Source organism: Halichoerus grypus, chromosome 14 (assembly GCF_964656455.1).
Source record: "Halichoerus grypus chromosome 14, mHalGry1.hap1.1, whole genome shotgun sequence".
Taxonomy (NCBI): domain Eukaryota; kingdom Metazoa; phylum Chordata; class Mammalia; order Carnivora; family Phocidae; genus Halichoerus; species Halichoerus grypus.
The window spans coordinates 46,438,074-46,455,516 of NC_135725.1; the positions used below are offsets into that span (position 1 = coordinate 46,438,074).

At 42.1% G+C, this 17,443-nt stretch overlaps 1 protein-coding gene across 3 annotated transcripts in view; it reads right to left on the minus strand.

Annotated features, from left to right (window-relative positions):
• Positions 1–5,743: 5,743 nt before the first annotated feature.
• The window catches only part of MLLT3 (MLLT3 super elongation complex subunit), a 283,363-nt gene continuing 271,663 nt past the window's right edge, over positions 5,744–17,443 (minus strand). For 2 of the 3 annotated variants that reach the window (XM_036082628.2, XM_078061284.1), the window contains 2 exons: positions 16,647–16,718; positions 5,744–9,988 (listed from right to left, as the gene is read on the minus strand). In XM_036082628.2, coding sequence (XP_035938521.2) covers positions 9,857–9,988; positions 16,647–16,718 — 204 coding nt within the window. In that variant the 3' untranslated portion in view covers positions 5,744–9,856. The remainder of the gene's footprint in view (positions 9,989–16,646; positions 16,719–17,443) is intronic. The other variant, XM_036082627.2, reaches the window with a different exon arrangement.

Below are 17,443 nucleotides of genomic sequence, written 5' to 3' on the forward strand. Positions count from 1 at the left end.
GGTAGCTCGCTGTGGAGTTTTCCCCAGTTTCTGAAAAAACCACCACAGTCATCATCACAATAGGACACCATGAACAACTGGAACTAGTCGCAAAATTGCTTTAATGTTTAATGGGGGCAAAGAAGTTCTGAGCAATTTAAGGAGGCTTTATTTATATTTCCAAAATGATGGGGATTTCAATACTAGCGTCTCCCCATCTGTGACAGGCACAGTCACAGCCTCCCCAAGATAATGACATCCTGATCCCTCAAACCTGTGACTATATTACCCTAAATGACAAAGGGGCAGCTATGATCATGGTTAGTTAAGGATTTTGAGATGAGGAAATTATCCAGGATGATCTGGGTGGTTCAGAGGTAATTACAAGACCCATCAAAGACGGAAGGAGGAGGCAGAAGGTCAGGGTCAGAGGGAGATTTTAGGAAGCCACACTGATGGCTTTGAAGGAGGAAGGGGCCATGGGCCAAGGAATGCTGGCAGCTTCTAGAAGCTAGAAAAGGCAAGGAAATTGATTCCTGCCCCCTCCCCTCCCCAAGAACCTCTAGAAGGAATGCAGTCCTACTGACACTCTGATTTTAGCTCCAGGAGGCCCATTGCAGAGCCCTGGAGAGAGAAAAAAAAAAAAATGTGTTGTTCTAAGTCACCAGTTTGTGGTCATTTGTTATAGGAGCAATAGGAAGGTAATATATCACGCCATTATTTAAGGGGAAAAATACAGGGACTAAGAGTAGCATTTCAACATAGTTTGGGTTGCACTGAGTACCTGACAAAGTGACATGGCCAACAGTACCCCATTGAAAGTGTGGCATGCTTTTAAAAGAGCACGTTGCTGAAATAAGAGTTATGGAGATCTTTGCTGTAAATCAAATCACAGGATAACAATGGCCACTTCTCCATGGCATACACGCTTGCCTTAAAAAAAAAAAAAAATGTATCATTCTAAAGGTCTACATGGTCTACATCGTAATAGATTAGCATGTCTGGCTAACCAAGGTCACAGACCATCGCTCGCTCCAGGTGAAATGGCCAACATTAGCAAGAGCTGGCCTCCCATCCAAATACCCCTCACCAAAATGGCAAGCCGCAGTTGTGTGAGGACGATGACGCTTATGCTGCACAATGACCACCTTCAGAAGATGTTATGAAGTCATGTTTGGAAGGGCATGCTGTCCCCCTGTCCTTATATGACCCAGGACACTCACTCAGGGCATGGTTGTGTAGGATTGTAAGTTTGCAGCCTTGCAAGGGGTTCCCAAGGGGCTTGAACCTATGACTTCAGGTTTGCCAACATTATCATTAGCAACTGAACTCACCAGGTAGAAATGTGTTCAATTCTGTCTTATGTGACCTGGCTCTGAGGCCAAAAAGAGACCTGAAAACTGTGATGTTTTACTTCTGGCTTCATTTCCTCCCCATGGGCTGAAAACGCTTTAAAGGTAGCAGTTGGTTACATAGCTGAGGACCTGCAAGAAGGTGTGCATGAGGACGGCCAACGACCATGGCTGTGAGGGTATCGGGCACGCTGCAACACACTGCCAGTTAGGATGAAGACACCTGAGGCCGAACGGCAAACAGCACCAGGACACTCTCATGTGTTGGCAGAATCCTCCACCAAGAGAATAGAAGGTTCTCATCAGATTCCAACAGCAGAAGTCAATTTCCCTACCATGCACTGAGCACTTTACTGTAGAGCAGGCACAGTGTGCCGAGTGCTCTCCAAACATCCAGTCTTCTAAACGCCTTCAAACAGAGGTACGTTGTTCAGTCCATTTCACAGACGAGAAAACCAAGGTTCAGGAAAGGTCAATTTACAGAGCTAGGAGTGGCAGATCTGGGATTCAAAGTCAAGCTTTTCTGTGTCTGATTTTTGTCACCACACTATACATTACCTTCAGTAGCAGACTAAGACATAATTTTGGAGAAAGAGGCAGCAGAGAATGACATCAATGTAAGGCAAGAGATTTATTCATTTATTCAACATTTTTTGAGTGTTTATCTATGTGAGAAATTGTGCCCATCTGGATTGGGACCACTAAAATATCAAAGGATATCAGGTAGCAGGACCTGGAGACAGAGTGGAGAGCAGCAGAATTCCAGAACATGCTCCACCAGTGAGTGAGAGAACCTGCCCACTGAGCAGCTCCGGCAACGGGCTGTTCAGGGTGACTCTGCAGCTGACCATGAAGAGGTAGCAGCCCCAGGCTAGGTGTCTGTTACCCTGTGCAGAAAGACACCACACCCTCAACAGGCAGCAGGCTCTGGGGACGGGACAGGGACCCAATACAAGGAATGGGTCCTCCCTGCACAAGCTATAGAAAGAACCGATGGCTCACGTGGGGACAGTGGTGGGGACAGTGGTGGGGACATGAGGTATAGCCCAGGGACCCCTTCAACTACCAAGGCTCCTGAGCCACACTGAAAACGCCCTTTACAGTCTGGATCCTAAGGGCCTGCCCCTACCTTGGGCGACTCTCCTATCACCAGAAACAGCTCAACCCAACCCCCTTTATCATTATTGTGCACATACCTAAGCGATAAAGAAACAGAAGGATGGATTTTCAGTTCGGCATGTTCCAAAGTATGTTCTTTAAAAATAGGGTGACCGCATGTCCTGGTTTGCAACAAAGACAGCCTGGGTTTGCTCATGTTGTCCTGGGATAATTATTAAGTGTCCCATCTCATTCTCAAAAATGTTCCAACAATAAGCTAAATGGTCACCTAACCCAGAAAGCCACTTCTGGGGATATTAATAGCTGTGTGCTCCTTCTCTGAACCTGTAAGCTCCCAGTCTATGTTACAACCTCAAATATAAACTATTTCGATCAAGGAACTTAAAAGGAAAACCGCTGTTATCTTGTGTAACTACTGCTGGGTGATACACAATTTGGGCAATACTGCATTAAATAAGGTTAAACAAGTTTGGTGGTTGTCAGAACATAGGACTTCCCCAGAGACTGAATTCAGTAGCATGTCATGAACATACAGTGGAGGGTCATTTACTGGGCAGTTTTGTCAAACTTAAAACCTTTTTTCATGACATGTCTTAAGAGGTGAATGTTTACAAAATGCTCCCACATTTTTGTTCAACTAACAGGAGCACTTAGTGTGTCTAGGAATTGTTCTAGGCCTGGAGGGCCATCAGTGAACTCGAAAAGTCCTTGTCCTCATGGGGCTTACATTCTAGCGGGGGAGACAGGTAATAAATCTGTAAACAAATATTGTAGTGTGCAAACCAATGACCTATCACCCAAGTGATTGACGGTCAAAATAAAAATCACAGCCTCTGCCAATTCTGAGTATTCATGAAGCAACCTGTCTTCAGACATGAGTCAGCAATGATTCATGTCCGTCAAAAGCCATTAATGGGTGCCATGTTTTCTTAGTAGAAACAAGTCTCCTCCCACCCTTGAACTGAGTGGACTTCTTTTATCATTCTCATTAACATAACTGTGCTTTTGGGGGAGTCCATCTTCTGTCAGCTTTTGTTTGGGAACTATATTCATAATACGTACCTTTAATATTCTTTTCTGTCCTATCTAGAACTGAGGTGTTATTGAAAACAGCATCACTTTCAAAGGAGATGTTTTTATAATTGCCTAGGACTCAGGGAATAAATTAGAACAAATGGAGAGTTATTCCATTCTATGCCACACATCTCTAGGGCTGGGATAAGGGACAAGGAGGTGCTTTAAAAAAAAAAAAAAGAAAACCACGCACACACAAAAAACTCCTACCCTTTGATTGATTCTGTGCAGAATAGAGACTCATATTTAAATGAATAAGCCAAGTTAAAACTTTCTCTCCTGGAACAAAGCAAAAGGAAAGCCTCTTTATGTTGCAGGGACTATAGATGCCACGGGCTGAGCCTGTCCCCAAAGCTTCCCTCCACTGCTCAAAAACTAAGCCATCTTGCTGCATTTAGCACTTCTCACCAGACCACCCACCCAGACGTGGATACACAAACCACATGTGTGAGGAATGCTGTTGGGCTAGGAAATCAGTATCACTATTTCAACCTTATTACTTGCACAGACGGCCCTTTTAGTGCAACTCATTTGTTTTATCTTTTCAATAGCTTTGATTATTTTCTTTTAATGGCCTGGATTTATCCTTTTCTACCCTTTTGAAACTTCAGAACTCTGTGGTGGGGGCTGCATGTGGTGGAAGACATGATTACGAGGGGAAAATGAGCAAACAGCTTTGCCTTTACCTCCCCCGCCCCTTGGGGCCATCTATTCTGTGCAGATTGCCCAGTGCCCTGAGTGAATGATAAAAGTGGGCTCAGCGGCCTTCCCATTTAGGTGGTAGACTATTTCTGTTGTTACTTAACAGTTCTAGGGCCCAGTTATAATTGCTGAAACGTCTTTTAGTCTGTGTCATATATTTCTCTCCCTCGTCCTTGGGAACCCTATTGGTTACCCTCCTTTAATTAAGGGAGAAATGAAGACCAAGAAGCTAAGCTGACCGCCCAGGGCAAGTTAACAACCTCTGGAAAAGCCTGGAAATGCTGCTACAAAAGGGGACGACGTAAACAGGAAGGTGTGGATACTATTACCTGGCAGAGAAAGCGGAAGCCCTGGAATGTGCTCAGGATTTTCTATTTGGGTGGTATCCGGGCAAGGAAACCCATAAAATACCCTTTAGTTGCTCCACTAATCAGAACAAACAAGTCCATTAGTTTGGGACACCATGTTTCCGGACTACCAGGCGGACGGGTCTGGGCGTCAGCCTCGGGTGAGTTACCAGCTCTCTCCAGGACCCCTTGCCTATCCAAGCGGGAACACAATTCGGAGAGAGCTGGTAGAACAAATGTACTGGGGCAGACGGTGGCTCAGCACACTTCGTGAGTGAGAGTGCTTGGAGACGGCATCCGGAGTGGTCTTCAGTACGCCCAAGCTGCCTATCTTGACTCTCTCCTCACTGGGGAAAATGCAAGGCCATTATTTTAAAGTCAACAAATCAGTATCTATCTAGGCTGAAGCAAGGGAAGAGATTAGTCCAATTCGAGCATGGTCACTAGAAAGCTCAGCTACCAGCCAAGCCCATCTGGGACTGATGCTTCCACACCTAAAATCAGCTCCTAGTTGATAGCATACAAGGCAGTCCACTATAATCACCGTGGCTTGTCAGCCTAAAGATAAGGGGACTTTCTCAAATTTGCTGTGAAGTCTCTTTACTCTTAACTAGAGCATTATATCCAATTCCTGGGTTATCTGCCAAACTGAAAGTATTCTATTCTCTTTGAAGTAGTTTCTCCTTCCTGTCTAATCAAGGTAGCATTTCTTGCTGCTAAAGTAAATGCAGAGCCTTTGATGGACTGACTTTGTCTAGTGATAGCACGTTGTTTAATTTATGCACCAAACCTTCCAGAGAAATAGGGGGAAAGAGAAAAAATGCCACGCACAAGGAACCTGGTTTATTCTAAGAATGGGCCCCACCGTGTCTTGCCCAGTCTCTGCAGAGCTTGAAAAATGACTGGTTTTAGGACACAGAAAATGGTGCTAGACCCTGGGGACTCAAAGATATGAATGGGGGGCAGGACTGTGCCTTCAGATGGTTCTGATCTGTCCATTCTTTCCCAGGACCAGCATCACTTCTTGAGAAAGGCCAAGGGCTCATTTTCCCCTGTATGCAAAACGAAAACCAAACTCTGGTCAAATGACTCTTAACAATTAGTAAGACTATACATTGTAAAGAACATGGAGCCACAGTAGATTAAATATGAATTTAAGTAAAACACCTATTTCTGTCAATCTGTACTTATATTTCAACATGGGTTTTAGAGATGGGAAATACATCTTACGAATGCCTTGTAGTTCACATAATAGCATCTACACACACATACACAGTGTATCTTTCAACATAACTACACATACACACTCCATTAAAAAAGATACTGACAGATTTAGAAAATGTATTGGCCTTGCACTGTTAGTCTCAAGAATACATTTTTCCTTCATTTATTTTTGCACCGCACAGTAGCTCTGGCCACCGTGAAGGATCTGTCAGCATTTCCATCATAACGCTATTTGCAGATACTGGAGTACAAGTGCCAAAATCCATATTTACAGTTTACAGACAGCGGTGGCTTTGTCTTCCTCTTAAATTGACTTCTTCAATGCATCTTTACAAGCAATATCCAGGGACGGCAGTGACTATGTGATCAAAAGCATCATGTAAAACAAAAGGGGTCAAAGATGTAGACTTCCAGCCCAAGATTAAACTAAACCATGGGAAAGGGGCTCAACGTTCACTGCAGCTGGAGTTGTCTCTACATCAGAGTCCCCACTTGAGAGCCACAGTCTGAAGCAACATGAGGGTATGAGCATGTGCGTGCGTGCCGTACACAGCGTTAGAACACAAAACAAGAAAGGCGGGACGCAATGTGCATACAGATCGCTTTCAAAGTGCGAGAAATGAACACAAGCCACCAAACACGAACGCTGACCATTTCCAGCACCGGACATCCAACTCCGTTACCTGGGTACAGTTAAAACATTTAAGGGCAAAGTCTCTCGTAAACCAGTGTTAACTATTGTTAATGTGTGGGGTTTGAAACGCACGGTACGTGAGACATCATGCAGGCCCGAACTGTGAACTGTCTTTCTAAAAGGTTAGCTGGGTTTGTAAAAGGTATGAGCAGAAACATTTTTTCGGTGGGAGAAACATGTTAGTGGAAGAAAACCAATTTCATTGGCTCTTTCCACAAAAAGGGGAGTAATTATTCCGATCAGAAAGACTGGCTTAGCAATTTAAAAATGTTCAGAACACTCTTAGGAATTTTTTCTCTTAGAGTTTTTATCCCCTGATCTTAAGTTTTTACACTTCTCCCTACTTTTTGACACAATACACAAGCATATATAGACACACCTCTTTGTCTGCATAAAGGTAGAGGGAAAGGTGGACATTTTTGTTGCTGACATAATTGCTCTATGCTAGGGGAAGCATCCCCTCTCATACATAATCCTGCTGCAAAACCAGAAGCAAGCCCATTTATAAGGGGGGAAAATGTTCTGTACATATATCTTTCCCCCCTCAAAGTACTGGAGGAAAATGTAAAGAAAATTTCTCAGACTCTGGCTGGCTCAAATCATATTCACACTCACCCAATTGATTTTATTTGAAACCTATCTAAGAAATTAAACCCTGCCATTTTCCCTTTGTGCTTAAAAAAACCAAAGCCACCATCAGGAAACGCATGTGCCAAATATACTTTTTAATAGGTTTCAATGGTGTTTATAAACGTGGCGGAACTGAGGGGGTTACCTGAAGAGAAGTATAACTATTTGAAATTAACTGAAAGGGGATTTATTATTTCCGCATTTAAAGATTCGATAAGAGTAAGAATACAACTTGCAAAAAATCAACAATGTGACCCTCACTCTATTGAAATTTGATGGAAAACTCATTTTGCTGTCTCGATGAGGATTAGTGGATGGGTAAGTTTTCTTGAATTTTGTTATTAATATACAAACTTCCATTCTGACGATATTCTGAAGACATCCGCTTTATTGCCTAAATTTTAGGTCTAAAGTTTATCACTGTAATAGCTTCCCTTCTCATTGTCCTTTTTTGTTTGGTTGCTTATGTTACCTAGTTTCCTGGTAAGTGGTCAGAGGAATGAGAAAAATCTTCACACTGTCAGATAATTACCGCACAACTTAGTTACAAAAATAAAAATGGCCTCAACTACATATATACATTTCTAGTTACACTACACAGATATTTTAGTTAAACCACATCCATTTCTGGCTTAATGAGAATATGTGGATTAGCAGTTAGAAATGTTTAAAGATTTCTAAATTTTGCAAACAATTCATGTAAGCATCACCCTCCCCTTTCATCCGCAAAGTTAAAAAAACGAAACACAACTAAAACCACACCTAAAACCACACACATCAGTCACCTAATGTCCACAATGACTCCAAAAGTTTCTCTGGAGTTAAACATTGAGCAGAGGACACACAACAAATGCTTCAAGGACTGTTCATGCCAACCATCAAGAATCGTAACATTACCAAAAAAAGTACACTTGTCCTTGGGGAGGACGCTTCAGAAGTAATTTACAAGGAGCATGGCTGTATTATAATTTTTTAAAGGAAAAAATAGTGTCTTTGGATAGAAAAAAACAATGTAAAAAAAAAAATCCCCTTTTTAAAATGCAGAAATAACTTCATTATCAATCTGCATTTACGTTACTGCCCAAAAGAATGGGTCTGGAAAGACCATTTTCTGTACAGACACTAGTTAATCTCTGTATGAAAAGACAGCATCTGGCACGGGAATAAACAAGGGAGAGCCTAGAGACTGGTCTATTCGCACACATAGAGGCTTTCTTAAGGCTGATCCAGTGAATGAACCTTTGGATCCAGAAGTATTTCTTCATCTTCCTTCTTTTCGGTTGAGTTCCTAGCAAAAACTTGGAAGATGAGCTGTTCTCACTTGGCATATCTCCATTTATGGAGAGGATGGAATAATGACACCAAAAGGACTTTGGGTTTTTTTTTTTTTTCTTTTAAAAATAATTCGCTTTCTTTTGCATGCCACAGGACAGACTTCTAGTTTTAAAACAGGGTACATCAAGAACAAAAATAGCCCCCCCCAACCATCTTTATTTTCACCAATACAAGAAATCCTTCTGGAAACATAAGCAAGTGACTAAACAGGATCGAACCACTGAATCTACAAGTTAATACATGATCTCTTATGGCAGAATAACCAAGAATTTTCCCCCAAAGAAAGATTTTAATTTTCCAAATATAAAAGAGTCTAAGAGGATCATATGTGAACAAAAATCTCTTATTCCAGGTTTTATGGTAAAGATGGATAACACACTGGCAGCCGAAGAAAGCTGAAACTCTTACTAATAAATAGATCCAAATTAAGAATTTCTACAACATTTCTTTAGAAAACAGAACCAGAATTTTTTTTTTTTTCTTTAAACGATGATCCTGTGGAATGCCTTTACTTCCGTCTTTATCTAATATTAGAACAGTAAAACAGACACAAGGATGTTGATGATAGCTCAACAGTGCTGGATGCAGGACGTTTACAGGTACACTTGTTTAAAAGTCCTACAGGTTTATTGACTAAGGCTAGACAACACATCATATGATCCTATTTGGTGCATTTTCTACCATGGTCCAAGATCATTATATGGATACAGCCAAGGGCTGGGCCCCAACTTTCAGGAGAAAGACCACAAAGAAGAAAATCAGGGTGGCAATTTGGTCCCCCCAGTTGATTATCTGTGTCCTGGAACTGGAAAAACAAAAGGTGGCAAATACAGACTGCAACGAGTAAAAGGACTTGGAAAAGTTGGTGGAGAGTGGCACGGTATACGAGTAAGGTCACTGGGCTTGGGATGGCAAGGGCGCTGCATTGAAAGAGCATCCGTGGGACCAAGTACTTATAATGTCTTGTGGTGTCATTCCCTCAACGACTTTAGAATATCTGTATGCGATAATAAATAGATCAGTTATGTAATAAGGCAGTGTGTTGAATATGCATTCGTCCTGTGGAATGAACCACCACAGAGAGAGAGATACATGATACCATACACATTCTTTAAGTTTTCTTGTGTTGTGTTTGATTTGTTTTCAAGGCTATCCAGGCTAACTCTTCCCGGGGATTTCCTTGGAGAGAAGAGTGGTCCGCTGAGGCTGGTTTGCTTAACCTCTCCTTTATCAAGAGATGATGACTGGCTTTAAAGAAAAATAAAGCTGAAGGTTGTTTGATTTTTATTTTTTCCCTTTTGGTTGCATCATTCTGAGTGTTTTCATATAAACAAACAAAAAAAAATCACAACCAAAAAAAAAAAAAACAATAGTTTTTGATGCATCCAGTTGTTGTATCCTCAGGATGTTCCAGATGTTTCCAGGTAACTCTGTAGTTTACGTACTGTGGTTTTGTCCAGCGAGCAAAGGTCAAAATCAAATGTCGTGTTTGTGATATGAAAGTGTCCAGTTTCTTCTATAAGGTTCACGATCTAGGGAAGTAAAGAAGACAAAGATTGGGCAATAAGCAATGGACATCACAAGGCAAAGAGAGAGAGAGAGAGGTGGATGGTATCAAATATGGAACCAAGAGATTAATATTCTCCTTTATAGCAAGAGGGTCCTATGCTACTGATGGCACGGAACTTTATCCCCAGAGGAAACTTCTGATCCTCTCTTCTTAGAATTAGTTTTCTTTAAAAAATGGTAAGCCAAAGGACGATTAACCCCTTGAAATTCTCAATCAGAGCCGATTACCTGTTCTCCTCTTTCATAGCCTTTAAACTGATTCCTCCTTTCAAGTCATCAACAGACTATTTTACTGTAAGGGTGGTTAGGGGGAGATACAATTTCAAGACCCTTTTAAAAAACAGTTACTCAATGGATAGTGACTTGACTTACTAGATGTAAGGAAATTCCATCCTAGGAATAACAAAACTCCTTATAAAGTACACACACACACACACACATATATAATAATGATCATTTTTCTGATTATGTTATTGAAAATTTAGAAAGTACAAAACCCACAAAGGGAAAAAGAGAAACCATCTACAATCCCAGCCCCTGACGACCATGGGTAGTAACTAGAGGAAGGGGGCTGGACCTGTTTTGTTGCTTGATTTGGGTGCTGGTTACAAAAGATGCATTCACTTTGTGAAAATTCAGCTAGCTGTACACTTTGTTATACCTCAACAAAATGATTAAAAACCTGTATTTATTACTTACAGTCGTGTCCCGTTTAGTCCCTTGGATATTTGGGGGTATGAGTATTATCTATAAAAAGAAAAAACCTTTGTCTCCTCGTGTGGCCTAGTCCTACCTCATTTCTTCCTGTGTGGGCTCCCACTTTCAGACGTAAGATAAACGTGGTGGCAGAGGGACTGCTTCGTCTTGCCTTGGCTTTCAAGAGGAGACTTCTAAGGTTCCAATGTTAAGAACGAGGCTGGTCATTGGTTTGAGAGAATCTCTTATCATGTTAGTGTCTTTCCATTCTTATCTTACTGAATTTTATCAGAAATGGATGCTGTGCTGAGGTAGCATGGACTTGAGGGATGTATGTTGTGGGTAAACTGGGATGGAGGGGGGTAATTTTAGCAAGCTTTGTAAGGGAGAGAAAAAAACATCAGGATGAAGGAAAATATTTGCACAGAGAAAATGGGCAAACTCTTTTATTTATTTTTAGTTGTCTGTTACTCCCCTCCTATCACTTGCTTCTCATTCTCTTTAGTTCACCTTAAAACAGAGAACAATTTTAATTATTTAGCCTATTATTTATTCAACAGAGTTTCAGATTACCTAATTTCAGGTGGAAAACAGCAGAGAGGAAACTTCTGACCCTCTCTTCTTAGAATTAGTTTTCTTTAAAAAAATGGTAAATTTGTGAACTATTCCCTATGTGTAAATGGCTCCCAACAGAAACTGTGCTCCCCATTCCTGACATATTTGACTTCCACAGAAGCATAAAAGATATACTGAACCCCAACCCAATTAATCGCCCAGCTCCAGACTGAGCGGCTATTGCCTTATTCAATGTCTGGAACTCTTTTTTACAAATAGAACTATGGGATCATCATAAAACAAATTACTCTCACTGTGAAATCATCATGACTGATACAGCAAACTGCCTATTATCCTTTTATCCTTCCCTTTTTTTTTTTTTTTTAACGAATAGAAGCCTGATTTTTCTGGAAGTAGCCACAAGCCCAGCTAAAACACCTGCCTCCCCAGACCCACTTGCACATTTGGCAGATATTGCTACTTCCTACTTATTTGTCAGAAGTCACTGGGATTTCAGGACCATTTCTGAAAAGGTTGTAGACCATGAGTATGTGTTTTCTGGTCTCTGTCCCCCCCTTCCTGTCTGGAATAGAGATGGAAACCTATCTTCCCCTCAAGAGGATGAGTGCAAGAGGGGAAAGATGGAAGATCAGGACAGCATTGAGTCTATGTCCTCAGTGACCTCTTACTTACTTTAAACCACTGGACCCAGGCTTCTAGCTCTAGCTCATGCATCAAGAGACTACCAGAAAGGATGTTCCCCATTATGGTTAAAGTACTATATTCACATAAGATAAGAACTTATCAAGCAAGAGCTTATTAACACTAAAAGATCTAAAATGGACACTTGTTTATCAGTTACTGGTTACCGAGCTTTGGTAAGTAACCCACACACAAACTTTTCAAGGCAATCAAATACTTAATTCAACTGATGCTAAAGACATACTAACAGTAGTTTCCAGAGTAAATTATCTTTTTTGTGATACTATAAAAAAATACGATAGGGCTAGGGAATATGTGTAATCTTCAGGACAGAAAGAGATAGGCTTTCAACGTACACAATGAAAGCAAATAACAATTCTCCCAGAGTGTGACCTCTCTCCCCAATGAGCTGGCCAGGAGGGGAGCGCCCAAGCAACCGGAACAGACTCCTGGATTTCGTGTATCAGTTCTGACTCAGCTCACTATCTGAAGGGCACTGCACAGAACATGATAACCTGAGCCTCCATTTCTTCTTCACCTACAAAATGGGGACGATGACTCCTGTTCTAGTACACAGGGTTGTGCAAAGGATCAAATAAGATAATAGGATAAATAAAGCTTCTTTATAAACTAAATTGCTACACAGATCAGGGCAACATGATTATGATTACCATATAAATATAAATGTATCCTTAATGATCTGGGAGGTAACTGTACAGCACATGGACTATCAGACCCAGCGCTTTCTCCACCTCCCCTCATTGACTGTTAGCCATTTCATTAGCACTAAAACAAATGAAGCAGGGAAAATGCCAGAAGCTAAAACTCAGAAAAGGCCTACTTGAATTAAAAAAAAAAAAAAAAAACCAATTATAATGAAAGTTGCAGGGGTAAGGGAAGAGAGCAGGGAGGACAGGAGAGGAAGGAGAGTAGTTACATCACAATGTGGGGATAAAGGATAGTCCTAGATTCTCCCTTTGAAATGGTAACTCACTCCTTTAAGAAGATAGCTTTCTGTGACTCAATATAGCTGCTGACTAATTACTTAACAATACGCAGAAACCAGAGCAGTAAAAATACCTTGTAGAAAAAGACACTTGATTCTAAAGCAAATAACCCCACTTGCCCACTAGGAAACAGGCGTGTCTCAGGTGCACCAGACTGTCCGGTAGGTTTCCAGTGCTCGGATGACAGGCCGCCTCCCTCCTCCACATGCGGCCCCGCGTCCCCCCCACTCCTGCAAACACACAAAGAAATGAAGGGGATCCGATCAATCTCACTAAATGAGCCCCATATTTTTATGGGCGCTTGTAAGAATACATCAAGGTAGACGCAGAGACAGCCTTAAAGTAGTATTAATAGCAGCGGCAGCAGTCGGGGCGTTCGGGACCATTTGCCAAAGGGAACGGCATTAATGACTCGAATTACTAGAGCATGTACCCACGTCCTCAATTAAGTAAAGACTTCATAAAGAAAAATAAATGTGGGTTCCTTTCCAGGAATCCTGATAGTGAGAACATCAGAAGCACAGCATTAACATGCCTTATTCCAATGACACAAGCCCCAAAGCCTAAAAACACCCCACTGGTCCCCGAAGGATGCCTCCCTGCCTCGCTACAGGAACCGCCCTGCTCTGCCCAGGTGGCGGGGCTCTACCTTGCTGTTGTCAGCCCCCGTCATCCTGCAATAATGAATACCTCCCCCAAATAATGATAATAAAAGACAGAGTGCTGTAGATGAGAAAAGAAGGCAAGGGTACATGGTATGGATACTTAGTGGAAAAGGAAGAGTATCTCAACTGCACAACTCATTCTTCCCATCACGGTTATGGGGAAAAAACATTTGTGATGGATTATTTCCTGTCACGTAAGCCTTTTAGGGGGTACCACGGCAGGCTGCCTTTTTTTTTTGTTTAAAAACAAAGTAAGGTCCACTTGTTAAATCTATGGCTCCTTCCCCAACCCTGGTTTTTAATTATAAAAAGGTGGATGCATTATTTTTAGTCTAATTATATTTCTTTAAAAATCAGAGTTCTTTCTGCCCAAAAGCAGCTCTTTCAGTGAAGAGAAGTAATGAACAGGCTTTGCTTTAACCGCTGCTGCCTGCAGTGGATTCAGGTCTGGGACATGTTAGGTCTTCCTGTAGAATTGCCTGGGCTACGGACAGGGAAGTGCTGTTTATGGAGGGACCACATGGGCCCGCCCCCGGGGGAGGAGGCAGGCCATCAGGATCCTGGCTGTAAGGGGGTCGGTAACATGAAGGCAATTTCCCAAGATGGAGATAATCTTCAGCAGAACACTTCTCAGGGAGGGTTCTCCATGATGTGAGAAGGAATACTCTAACATACCACTCATTTCCCATCTTCCTGAAGACAATTTTAAAAGTATAGTAGCTGTTATCTAAACTGTTAACCTGTCTTCTAAGGAAGCCCTCGTTCTTCTTAGAGCTTTTACTTCATCCTAAAATGCCAAACCCAGACTCAGAGCTCAATTGCTGGGGGAGGTGAGAAGTGCTCAATCTCCCTTTGCAAATAAAGGTGGAATGCAGTTTGAAGAAAAATCCAATTATTAGTCCGTCCTTGGTACTCAGATCTCTGGGTTTGATTGTATCCCCTGTACTGTATTTTTACCTTAAGGGAAAGTGGCGTAAGAACACAGGCTCTCTCGATCCAGGGCTTTCTGCTCATTAAGCTAGATGCTGGGTGTCCCCAGAGTAAAACAAAGACATTAACCACTTTTTGTGAGCCAAATAAAACTGTCAGACCAGAGTTTTTGATAGGACGTGTTTAATACTAGAAGACTTCGGATGTGATCCTGGCCTCACCAGAAATATCGTCGCAGGTGCTCAGGTCCGCATGGCGGAGAGTACGTCGACTTTGCGGAATGCATTCCGCGAGATGAGCAGCTCTCGAGGTGGAGAATAACATTAGTCCTCAATAGTGCTATGTTTTACAATAGGAATTAATTAAGCAGTAAACCGTGACAGTACATGCATCATGGTATCATAATCACAAGCCTCAGCTGCATTACAAGGCAAAAGGCCAAAGACTGAGAGCTTTCAACCGGCCTGGGAATGCAATTAGGCTGAAACGCTGTGTGTCCTGGAGAGCCTTGATGCCAGGCTAAAAATTCATAGCCATCACTCTCTCCCTCTAGGACACTAAAGTAATCCACTTCGCTAGAATTCTCGAGTAAGCCACCTTCCCTCACGATTCTTTCAAAGGTCAAATTAAAGGACAATGTGAAATCGGGAATGCCAATGACACCCCAAGGTAAGACCCTGCCAAAGGCCTCCTTCCTCCACTCACTGGCTGAGCTTTCTTTGTGAAGGTGTCCCAACCCTGCCCAAACATCTGTTTCACTCTCCTGCAAGACTCGCTACTTGGACCCGGCTTATGCATTAATAGCTTTATTGGACAACTGCTCCACAGCGGTTCAGAGCTGGTGTTTAAAAAGGGATAGAAAGGGATGGGAATATCAGCTAATAGATTTACCATCACCATTCAGTCAATTAACCCCACGTAATTGGTAAATGGCAAGCTGAACAATTTTCATTTCTACAGAAGAACGTTGAAGAAAGATACTAGCAGAGGACTAGAGTAATTCTTAGGGTAAACCACTCCAATCCGGCTCCCTTACCCATACTCGCTTAAACGGAAATGCAAGAAATGCAACTCGTCCCAATTAAGAATCCTAGATCTGTAACAGTTTCGTTTAAATCTGAAACTCTAGAAGGGTTAAAAAAAAAAAAAAAAAACCTTATCAGACAAATCAGGCAACTTGGCAGGTTTGAGAGTGCATATTTATAGATTTCAGCAAAAAATGTACACAGAATATAAAAGTGACCATCAGCCATTAAACATTAAAAAAAATAACCCACACACAGCTGGGGTAGATTAAGTACTACTTCAAGTCATTTGAAAGTAGTAATAAAACAAAATTCAAACAGTGAACTAATCTACAAACCCACCCTGGAATTCAGAACGCAACCTTCTCTTTGGGTGTTAAAGAAAAGTTATTTATCAGCAGCCACTGTTAATGCAACAGACACATGTACTGTAACTATAGTAAAATTAAAAAGCACCCTTATCTTCACAAAACATCCAATTGTACTAATAGAAGTTTCCCCACTCCGCAAGTATTTCACAGTTGAGTTCATAAGAATAGATGTATGTGTTGTACAAGATAAGAGAAATGAGGAAAATATTTCTTTCCCTTCGAAGAGCTCTGGCAAAAGGTTACTCCATTGAATCACAAATGTTTATAACACTTGACTGAAATTCTTATCACTGTTTTCTCATGAAACTAGAAGCCTGGCCCCCAAGGCTTTTGCATTCCCATTCTCCCCCTCCCTCAGCCCACAGGCCAGTGTCAGCCAGCGGATTCGGAGGAATCCGTGCATTCCAGCACCATCGCCTCCTCAAGTGACCCGGTTTTCCCCACCTGCAACACCAGGCGAGGGAGATCATCCACGCTGAGCTCCGGAGCAGACTTCCAGGTAGCCTCAGCAACGAGCACTCCTCCCACCCCCCAAAATACTTCTGCAGGTGGCATCACCCGTGCTGACAGCGCAGGGCTGGCGTGACCTCCAGGGGCTAGGACACGACCCCAGGATGAAGTAGGCCTTGCAGCTTCTGGAAACGGTTGTGCTACAATGCATTTCTCTCACCTGCTGCAGAATGTGTCTCTCCCTCAGCGTCATTAACCTTCTGTGAAGTTCTACCAGTTCATCTAGGTAGGCCTGAAAGAGAAGAGTATCCCCCAAAAGAACAAGCACTTTAGGAAGCAATCCAAAAATAACACAACAACTAAACAGGAACACACAAGCAGCAGCTGGAGGTTCCCCATTCTAGCTCCCTTCCCCAGGCTGTGTGGAGTCGGTGCCCAAGGCTCCTGCAGACCGAGTCTCTCCTGGCCAACTGTTACCCTTACAAAGCTGGCTTTTTTACGAAGGGCAAATTCTTGCACTTATTTACTCTCAACAAGATTCAAGGGAGCGGACCCACCCTCTCCCAGTAACACCCTCTATAGGAAGAAAGGGTACTCAATGGTAAATTGTGAGTTGAAACATATTAGCACAGGCTTTTTTTTTTTTAATTCTTCCATCTCAGATTAACTAGGAGAATAAAAGTCTAAATTTGAACATGGAAAGTATAAATGCACATAACCAATTATATCAGGACAAATTCTTTAAAAAAAAAAAAGGCTTTCCCAGTCATACCTAACAACATCACCAACATCTTATGAAAGACAGGAATGGCTATCCAAATTAGCATCTGGTTTGTCAAAAGCTCCCCTGAAGGGGCAGAAGTGCACCTCTCTTTCCATATGCTCAGACTCCGGAATCTTTGTCTGCATAACTGCATGGGTTTTCCTAGTGCCGTTTGCCATGAAGGCAAAGGAAAGGCGGGTGAAGCTTTAGTCAGGCCTGCCTTGATCCCGCAAAGCACCTTATGACCCTGCCCA